Source organism: Solea solea, chromosome 1 (genome assembly GCF_958295425.1).
Source record: "Solea solea chromosome 1, fSolSol10.1, whole genome shotgun sequence".
In the NCBI taxonomy this organism is placed as follows: Eukaryota; Metazoa; Chordata; class Actinopteri; order Pleuronectiformes; family Soleidae; genus Solea; species Solea solea.
Window position 1 is genome coordinate 38,240,359 of NC_081134.1, and position 11,351 is coordinate 38,251,709.

Below are 11,351 nucleotides of genomic sequence, written 5' to 3' on the forward strand. Positions count from 1 at the left end.
ACAACGAAAGTGCCTAAACTATGAACTAACATGGTTCAAATCTAACCATCACTGTAAGGAGAACAAGACTGTGAACCTTGTGGTGATGCTTCACAACTGTATTAACAACACATGAACCAGTTCAGTGTAAAGTAATTCATAGGCCTCTAATAATACTCACTCTACAGTGCAATAACCTGACACTGTGTAGGTTTTTCATTTAAGTTTGTCATGGGGGCAACACATTTACTCCATCATTTCCCTCCAGTGTGATGAAATATACTGCTGTGTCTGTTGTGCCTGTTGTGCAGACAACCGGTGTCTCATATGGATGACTCATATCAGTGCCGACAAGAGGATTGTGCATTTAACAGAGGTTTCATAACTTATTTTGATTAAACTGACCAATCTTGCCTGGCGGTGCTCCTTGTTTCTACTGTTTGTTGTGGTTTCAGTTTTGAACAAGAGATTAAAGGTCTCTTTGTGCGAGAGCTCTGTAATCAGTGTCTCGGTTGCCGTCCTTCCATGCCCGACTCACAAGAAGTCATGCCCTGTGTAAAGCTACCCGAGCCCCTCTGTCCTACTTAACTGCAGAGTCACAGTGGTACATCAGGTACCGTTTCCATAACTGACAGGTGCTATGCTACTGAAATAAATGCACGTCTTACTGGGGAAAAGATAAATCTTGATTTTACTGTGCGAGTATTAAGAAATCACCTGTCTAAAAAACTCCACTAGTTTTTACAAATAACCCAGTGCACATCAATCACATGTGCATTTATGTGACAGAAAAACTTAACCCTCGTGCGCTTTGGCATCCATTTAAAAAAATCCTGCCTGTGCCTGAGGTCCTCGTCAACAATATTGTTAACCTGCTCTTTTATGTTCACCATTATTATGAATGAATACATTTTATGAAGGGAATAAAAATGTGTTATTTGTTCTGACTTGGTTTCACTGAAAGCCAATTTGCATGCAAATTATTTTCCCAAACTAACATCTCCAGGAGCAACATAAACTATATTTTGACATAGTTCTTCCTAGTTGGCAACTACCCTTTAAAATAAAAGCAGTAATTAGCATTTGCGCTTGAGTGAATCAAATTACGACAATTATCTTGAGTAGCATGTATTGGTTAACTAACTTATAACTAAGAGTGGCCAAATTCAATTCACCTCTTTAGTTTGAGTCATTCAGACAGGTGAGAACAATCAGTTCAAACTCAAAGATGTGAGATTCTTTCTTCTATTTTCCTCCTTTTTTTAAAAAAAAACTACCGTGTGGTTTGCGTGTGCTGAGAAAGCAACACAGGACCAATTACAGGATGTGAAACACAGATTCTTTTGCCTTGCTCTAAGCAGCTAGGACCACCAAAGAGCGGCAGCTCTTCACTTAACAGAAGCCTGAGAGGTACATTTGCAAAATCCCACAGTATGTCTACTGCTGGTGTGAATTAAATTAAAGTAAACAAATCTAAAATTGTAGATTTCTGTATTCCTCGTCACGTCTCCCAGTGACGCATCCAACCACAGGAGAGCGAATGATTGATGAAAGATGACGAACGATGGGAGCCCAAAAATGTGTTCAAGTCTCAAGAATATGTTTCTCCAGGAAAGAAAACCTGTCCTCATCAAAATTAAAGGTAATGAGAGGGGGAAAGAAGACGCACACAAACACTTGGGATGCAGTTGGACGTAAAAACTGGACTGGAAAAGAGTGTTTACTGATACAGGCTGTTTTTCATAAGGGCCTCTAATATGAAGCAGGAAACTTCTTGTATTGGCCAGAGTTGTGTTTTATGCATCTGTATCCTATAATGACGACGCACAATGTGTGCAGTGGTGGTGTGTAATAAAGCACTTTCACTTAAATGCTGAATTTAGTTTCATTTGAAGACATGTGACATGTGTGTAACCAATTTACACTTCAAGTGTGCTTTTATACTTTTACTTATGCAGACTTTAAATATGGGACCTTTATTTGAAAGGAGTTATTTTTGCATTATAATCTGTGTACTGTGCAAGTGAATGACATGCTGATACAGGGGAGGAATTTAATAAAAGTGCTGCCTGTACACATTTTCTGTAAAAATGTTAATAATGCACATCAAACAGTGGTGAAGTCTTTAAACCTAAGAAACCTCTCAACGAACAGTGAACATTTCCTTTGCACGGCCATTTACAGCTCAGCTACCCAGGAGGTAAGACAAATCACTTTGAGTACTGCAGCAAAAGAAGGGTCCAATTTCCTGGGAAAAGACACAAGTAAAGTAAGGAACAAGTGGTGTGTATTCATAAGCGCACTTAGCCGCCTACCTCACCGTGCCAAACACACAGAGAGAGGCAGCATTACCGCAAAGGTGCTTCTAACCTGCTTCGTGAACAGTGGTCTCAGGTTCTTTCTTACATTCAGTACATCAAGGAAAGAGAAGGAGAGGAGGACAGACGGGGATACACAAACTCCAAACTCTACTCGGAGTGGAGATGAAAGGAGAGACCAGACTTCTGTGTCACCGAGTCTGTTGAGTACAAATCATTCCAAGCATTTGTTTATGTTGGACTTGTATCCACTACTCCACCCCAGACTCCTCAATAAAACACCACTTTATGAGTTTACGTCCATTTGTACAATTAGGGCAGATAATTCTCGAGGACGGCATGTCGCCCACGGACATTTATACACCGTCTGAGTGAATGCATCTGATTCACTGATCTATGCACATATTTGGTGGGTTAAAAAAAAAAAAATAAAAATAAAAAATGTCATGAAAGGGTTTCCTCTGAAGTATCTACCTTGTGGGCTTTGGCAGACCAGTTTTGTTTTAGTGCATTAATGACGATGAAGTCGATAAGATAGACCATATCTGTGGAATGCCAGAGAGGAAGAAAGAGCACACAGTGTCCCGATTAGGCTACATGTGACTGTAAAGCTGAACAGGCTTGTGAGCTATAAAAAAAAAACTATATAATAAACTTGAGTGGGAGACAGTGAGGAGGAAAAAGGAGACCGTGTGCGTGAAAAGGACCTCAGAGGATATCTGATAGCTCCACATAGGAAGAGATGAGAGGAAATGTTGAATATAGAAAACGCTCATGGGCAGATTTGTCTTTTCAGGTTGTCTCAATTAGAGATGTGGATGACAAAGTACACCTGTGTGTGTGTGTGTGTGCATGCCTCCTTTGTGTCTGAGCTACAGTTTTGCCATGTGATGTTATTACGACGTCTTGCAGGCATGAAAGGGGTATTCATTTTTCCAGGATGAGGATCTTTCTATTGCAACTCTTTGTTTCCAACAACACAGACACTGTGTCACTAAGGCACACATATGTAAGGTTTTCATTGATTTTACAAGGACACTGCCATTTAGCCACAAGGCACGTCTAGAACACAGAAGAAATGTGTCATCTATGTGCTCTACTGAAAAGCTCAGTTCAGTGTTTGATGTTACTGACATAATCTATGTATTTACTGTCCAACATTTGTTGTTGTATGTTTTTACTGCTTTCCCTTGAAGTTGGAATTAGTTATTTTGCTTCTGGTAATAATACAGTACAAAGAAACATGCAGACAACATTAAAAATCTGTAGCTGTAACAGGTAATAAATTCCCAGATTGTTTTTCTTTTAAGCCTGTATAACTTCCTTGACTACACCAGCTGTGTAACAAATCTCACCAGCAGCGCCAGCATGTTTCCATCAGCTTATAGGAGAAATATCTGTCAGTATTCAAATGTATTGGCTTTACACCATAAACAGCGGTGTGCTTGGGTGAAAACAAGGTTGATAGGAGCAGTGATAAAAAGGCTTGTATGTGGTTAACCCCTAAACCACATTTCCGGGGGAAAACCAGTGTATATGGGTATCTAGTAATGTTATTTGTTGATCCAGGTGCAAAACGTTTTGAAATTATACATACTCTGATAAAAATCATTATACCGACTGCCTCTCCGGTCAAACACCAGCTGCTGCATTCATATTTTGCATTGGCTATTTTACTCCATGTTTGCATCCATGCGTCTTCCTTTGAATTTCCTTCAGTCAATGCAGTACAGAGCAGCTCAGTATCTGAACATCATCAGAGAAGGAAATGTCACAGAAGCAAAGCATCCCCAGTCATTCAGCCCACTCTTCTTTCAGCTGACATAAGGTTAGTGTCATAACCAAATGAGGGTGGGGAGAAGGTGGGTGGCTTCAGTCTGTACTTTTCTACAACAGGGCAAGTCTTATCCAAATTCTAACTCTGAGAGAATGCAGGATGCCGGCACCCCCGCTCCCTTGGGATCAGAGCAGCAGGAGGAAAACTGGGAGCGCCACAGACTTCTACACTGAAGGAGCCCAGTATGACTCATTGGAATCAGGTGCTCCACTGATAACATAGGAATCGGGGATTGTCCATGGGATGAGTATTGATGTAACCACATTTCTTGATAACACAAATATTTTCCTGATTCAGTGACGGAATTTCCATAAAATGTATCATAGCATTTAAAGGTAGGGTGGGAGATCCTTTTCTGGAGCGTTTTCGACTGTATTGTAAAATCCACCCCGATTATTACGAATTAATTCATGCATCACAAAAATGAAAAATGTCAGTCACCTTTGGAACAGACAGGCCTGTAAAAACACCATCCAATCATACTGAACAGACACGAGACACGAGACAGTTGCAGCAACATTATAGCAGAAAAAGTGCCAACAAGTGTTGGTGACAAACGAAAGACGTTTTTTTGGGGAAAGGCTGACGCAGAGTGATCCAAGACCAGAGTGAACTTCTGAATGGTGGCAACAACTGAAAGCTGAAAGTCTTTGTGATCTTTTTTGAGCGTGTTTTTCATGTTGACATTCTAACAAGTATCCAAAAAAAAGTTAGCATCACCAAAAAGTACAGAGAGTTATCGATGCTGCGCAGAGCTCGTGAATCTGTGTGTGTTGCATGTTCATGTGCACTGGAGGCATAGCTTTGGAGGAAAGTCTGAATAAAGGGGCTTGGACTTTTCAAAACGTAGCCTGCTCGAACAGTTTTTCCAGGATCTCCAACCCTACATTTAAGTGGCTAATCAGCTAAAAAAAAGACATCATTCTAAGTAAGAATTTGAGAGTGAACAAAGGCATGGTTATGACTGTAAAATGACAGAGGCAAATTAATGATTTAGATGTCCAGTTGGATGGAAAAGAATTATGCACGGGCCCCTCGCCATAAATAAGATTCATTAAGACGCTGATAAATGCACATTTCATATTATCGCCATATTTTCGCATCAGGGTACTTTCTGAATTAATCAATACTGGTCTTGGTGGTGATTAGAGTGCTGATGGATCAGAGCCAGGTTACCCTTTTAATGGTGAGATTTTCCATCAACATGACTCCAGATCATGAATGATCACAAAGGACATGGGCATATGGAAACCTTCGTTTCGCTGCAGCATCATTAAGGTGACTTATTGTGGACATGGCCCGTCACTCCACCACATATTTAGTCATCTGATGAAGAGAATTCATATCCACAAGGTCTCGCTTTCATTAACACAGGGCTTGACCACACTGAAAGAAAGAGACCCCATGAAAACATAAATGACCTTGGGATAATATATACTCTCCAAGTCATTTCTATGTTTCAGGGACACGCACCACCCCCACGTTTACAGAGTAGCGTAAGAAAACAACACAGACCATGAGGAACACAAATACTGCCTGTCTCTTAGAAACCCATCACTGTGACATATGACATTGACAGACTTGCTGGAAAACAGATTTTCTACTAAAAACGCCCACAGACGTTTGTCTTTCACCCCCTGTTTGTTCTTGCATGGATCAAATAGTGGAAGATGTGAGCCAGATGCTTGACTGTCTGCTGACTAGACTCAGTTACCCAACACTGCAACTGAATCACGGGCATTTTCTGGCAATGTGTTCACATTTCAAAATTAAATTCCAAACATTTGGCATCAGAATACCTTACCATAGGAATTTAGGGAGCCAAAGTTTATATAAACGGCAAAACAGACATATATACTTCATATGTTATGTTTATATGTTTTTAAAATGATAACTCTGTTTATACTGAGTTACCAAGTACTGTTTAACACAGCAGATGTCTTCATGTATAAAAGATACAAAAATTAACTACATTCCTAAATTAACAATACAAAATGGGTGCTCCATCACCTTACAAAACCAGTGCTGATGATTTTTTAAATGAGGAAACACTGCCATCTGGTGGAAGATGCACTGATTCCTTGAGGAACACTTGTTTTTGCCATCTTCTTGGGAACAGTGCACTCTTTTACCTTTGTCACATAACAGACCCATTATTTATGCCTTTATCTACACGCAGAGCAAAGAGGAGCATAGTTTGCATTTCCTGATGTGTACTTTTCATTTTGTCATCCCTCCTTGGTTGGCGATGTTCCAGAGTTTGCCTATTCACACCTAAACATTGCATCGTGTCTTTTACTTCCTGGTTTTTATGACAGGTCACCCTACATGTCAACATGCCCTAATAAAATTCACAAGTGACGCAAATCTGAGCCAGTGGGATTACATAATAATTCCTCAAAATGATCAACAATCGTCATCAGACAATGAGAGACTGGTGTTTCAGGACTATGTTTGGGAATACTAAGTAGTTAGCCAGCTCACCTTTGGTTGAACATTCCTCTAAAGTTGTAGTTCGCTCTATAGTTGGGCATCGGCTTAGGATCCAAAGGCCTGTATATAGCCGGCTCTCCTCTCTTCATGGCCAGACCATTCAGCTCCACTGTGGGTGTTATACTGCCTGTGAGAGAAATTATGAGAATTATGAAAAATACTAAATGAAATATACTGTGCAGAGTAATGATGCTGCATCAGCATCCAACAAATATGACTGATATAAACACAGATGCACCAATTCACTAGTTTTACAACATACACAATGACATTTTAACTGAAAATGAGTGCGTGTCTGTGCTCTTGATTAAAGATTTTTGATCCCAAATCCCAAAGCTCCCTGTTAATGACGCATAAGCTATGAAAGGACTTTCTTCATCCCATTAAGACTATATCTTATATATCTATTAACCAGAGATAAAACACAACTCTGCACTTAAGCTTTATTTAGAGAGTCGATTCTGATCATGGATTTTTTCAATTCATTAATATTAAAGACAGAAAGGTAGCTCAAGCACCATTCAACACTTAACTGTATGATCATACTTTCAATTGAGAAACACTGACAACCCACTGCAAAACACTGAAGTGACTTTTGGCTTGTGCCCATTAGAGCACTGACACCCGACAGATCAAGAGAATCTCTCTCTAGTGCCCATCTCCCTCCAATCAGATATTCACTATTTCAATAATACCTGTAGCTCCTACATACATTTACTTGCAAAGGAAATTTTACATTTTGGTTACTTATCCAGCTCAGATTATAGATTATTTACAATAAATACAATATTTAAATATTAAACAGTTTAGTTAATGCACAACTGAGCAGTTTTCTTAAATTATTTTTTGGAGATTCCAGGTCATACTTCAAAATTAAATTTTGTTGTGATTTAAATACCGGGGTTACTGTTGATGTCCACTTTAGGAGAGCGGGGCGCTGGCCGAGGAAGGACGCTCTCGGCCAGTGCTTTGGCGGCTGTGGAGTGCTGGGCCTTTTTAATGCTGGTGCCCTCCGCCTCCCACACCTGCTCCCCAAGAGTCAGCTGCACTGTGAAGATCTGAAACAGTGACAGCCAAAGAGAGACAGTATGCAACAGCAACAACTATTTTACTGCCATCCCACTGGAGTACTTATACATAGATGTACTCTGCATGATTCATTCTCCTTTATAAAACTATTAAAAAAAAGTTTAAACACATACTCCATCACACATGACATTGGAGAACATAAAACGGCTACTGTTAATTCTTATCTACAACTGAACATGTTCTTCAAGGAAGACTGAGATTTATGTTTTAATTCCACACACATAAAACTATTGATAAGCCACATTTCCATCATGGTACAGTCGGTTTGGTACAGTATGGTACTGGTACGTTTTGTCAGCGAGATACGTCGCGTGACCGTCATACCCGTGCACCACCAACAAACAACATTGAACTCGACACAACAGACAACACAACGGACGGAATGCAGGACGTCCAACAGCTTTTTTTTTTTTGCTCGGTTTGTGGCCATTTGTCTCCACAAGACGTCAAGCTTTGAGAAAAGACTGTGGGCATTAAACACTACCCGTACCCTACCATTACCCTTGTAACCCTAAGGGAAGAGTATCGATAAATGGAACGGTTGGGGGCATGGAAACGCAAAAAAATACGTACTTTACTGTACAAACCGCTACATTCAGTGGAAACGTGCCATAAGGTCCCAATTACTCACCTTAGCATGTGCAGGGCCTCTCTCATTGAGGAGCTTGTACTGTGGTTGGATCCTATTGAAACGGGCTAACTCATTCACCAAACACATTGGAGTTTTCTCTTTAGGGTTTGCCATGTTCTCCTGGGGTGGACCTAAAAAGAGCACAGCAGAAGACATGATACACTAACCTGCATTGTTATAGTACTAGAAACGCATACAAATAAATTACTTTTTTGTATAAATTGGCTTGAAAGGTGTTGGATTACTCTTCATTTTGTCATCTTATCAACAAGGACATTTTAATAATTTGAAATAGAGAAACAATCAAACATTGAATGGACATACATATTCTTGTCTTTTTATTAATTTTTTGGAGACATAGTTACACATTCTGGTACAATTCAAAATGTTTCTCCAGTCCATTCTTGTCATGCACTTTATGGCTTGAATCAATATCAGAATCATCTTGTAAAACAATTATGTTGATAAGAGTTGTATGCAATAATTGTAGAATGCATGGTAGCAATACTGAAACATTTACTCTGTCGTGGTGCATGTGCCACACGCAAAGAAAGAGAAAATAAGTAGTGTATAATTTGAAGAAGAAATCACTGACAATAATAATAAATATTTTGCAAAAGGGAAGGGAAACCATTCAGTCTACCTGGCGATGTGGATGACACAGGGGCGTCCCCATATCCGACTGCAGGAGCAGGGCAGGCGGGTGTGGGGGCCGGGCCTGTGCCGTTAACGGAGGGCTGCAGACCCAGGGATCCTGGGCTGGCCATGGCCGTCGGGGGAACTCCAGGGGAGAGGCCAGGACCAGCCAGGGGTGCTGAGGTCTGTACTTTCACTTGAGCCATGCTCTAATCCTGAAACAAATGGAAACAATTAACAGTGCTGACATTTTTTTTTTTTATAGCATGTTGATCTTGAAGAATGTCACTGTATCTCTTGAAACACTACTGGTGAGACATTTGGGTTACCTTACCAATATACAGGGCAACAGACTCCATTATTAGGGATTAAACATTTGTCTACACAACATGCACTAGCTTAGTTCAAGCCACTGGCTGACATTTGTCAGATTTCTGTGGGCAAGGACTGGAGAACTTCAAACTGATCAGCACAGGCCTATCTCACATTCTGATCCACCGTCAGCTAATACACCCAGACAATGGAGCTTTATTTGAAGGCACTTTGCTCATGTTACTGCTGCTGAGCTCCCCAGAAAAAAAATCAAGAACCCCTGAGATAGCAGCCTGAACAAGACAATGGACACCCAATCACATTATATTCGAGACTACAGAGAGGTACATAGGCCTACATGTTAGTATGAACAACAGAGAGCCTAACAATCGGGTAAAAGTCAATAAATCACATTCAATTCTTTATCTTTTTATACACGTGCATTTTTTTGTGAACACAATTACAAATTGGCCATGCTCTGCAGCCATGCAATGTAAGTAACATAATAGTCTGCCATTTGCTTTTCATTAACTCAATATGATGAAGATTTCATTGCACAATCTTCATCTTACAACTCAATTAAAAAGGTACACACTGTACCACAGCATCTTGCCAAGAAGGGCTGACTACTGGTTCACATTATTACAGGTCAGGCACAGAAGGGAAATGAGGAAGATTGTTGTTGTTGTTGATGATTCCCCAAAGAGGGCAGTGCAAATAATCAGATATGAACATTTGGTGGTGGTGGTGGTGGTGGGGGGGGGGGTACTGACACTTGGGACATTTTATGATAGAGCAACTTCGAGGCTGTGACTTTAGGTCTTGGATAACAAAATTAAACACCTGCAAGATCAAAACAACAAGAATAGAAAAGCCATAGATTAAATTATTGTATATAATACGTCATTGGATACAGATTATGGTAAAATCACAACTTCATGTGTTGTTTACACTGTTTCCATTGTGGGCCATGGCTCGACTTCTACCTGAATTGTTATTCAGGATTCCATATTAGAGTGGAATACTCAAGGGTCAATATTAGTCCCACAATCACTGTCAATATATCTTCTTTCCATTATGTCCCATCTTTAAAAACAAGACACATTGTACCATTGTTATGCAGACAACACACAGTTTTATGTGTGTTGTCTGATACTGATAAAATCTCTTTAATCACAAACCTTGACAACTACTTGGTTGACATCAAACGTTGTGTATTAAGAACATGCCTACAGCTACAATTTAATACATCTGACTTCAATGGACTAATGTAACTAAACTAGCATTGATATGAGCACAAGATATGCACGTTTTCCACGGCGCATGTGAGCACATCATAGTGTAAGTGATATCCGTGTGTTTCTCCAGTGCACCTCGCATGTCCCTGATGTTCTCGGGGTCACAATCCTGCTTTTCGCAAATATGAATGTGATTCTACGTTGGGGCAGACTGAGGACACGAACGAGGACGTGCACACATTCAGAGCTATAGTTACACTGGTGCATTATGTACCAAACTACTGCACACTTAAATACGAATGTGGTGCTACGTTGGGGGCAGACTGACAGGGCTACAGAGCTGTCTACAACCCCCGAATCTTCATTACAGCTTCGACTATGCCCAGCTTAGCCGGAAGCTAACGTTACCAACGAGGAGAAACATCATTTCCCACAACTGTCAGCCCCTTAAAGCAAACCAACAGAAATGGTAAACAAGCGTGCTGTCACGAATATGTCACTGTCATGTCTACCGTTGGTTACACAGCACATAGCCACCTCCAGTTACGCTAGTTTAGCCGGTTAAAGCTCATCATGGCTGATCGGCCGAGCACCCCTCTTGCTAGCATCTTCCTAACGCCCCATCTTCCACGAAAGTGAGAGGAATTTCACTCCAAGGATATAATACACGGCCTGGCGACAGCGTAACAAATAATCCCGAGATTGTCTGACAACACATGGACAAATATTATGGGGTATTTCGTTACCTTTGTCCAGGGCCAGACCCCAGTTACACCTCCAACATTGGCAAACACTAAAGAGAACTGGATAGAGGAGGG

General features: G+C 40.6%; 1 protein-coding gene across 1 annotated transcript in view; it reads right to left on the reverse strand.

The window, feature by feature from the left end:
- Positions 1-11,351, reverse strand: part of stau2 (staufen double-stranded RNA binding protein 2) — a 79,308-nt gene extending 67,957 nt beyond the window's left edge. The window contains exons 1-5 of the mRNA XM_058636261.1: positions 11,280-11,351; positions 8,991-9,198; positions 8,348-8,478; positions 7,526-7,685; positions 6,619-6,754 (exon numbers count right to left, since the gene is read on the reverse strand). Of these exons, the coding sequence (XP_058492244.1) occupies positions 6,619-6,754; positions 7,526-7,685; positions 8,348-8,478; positions 8,991-9,189 (626 nt within the window). The 5' untranslated portion in view covers positions 9,190-9,198; positions 11,280-11,351. The remainder of the gene's footprint in view (positions 1-6,618; positions 6,755-7,525; positions 7,686-8,347; positions 8,479-8,990; positions 9,199-11,279) is intronic.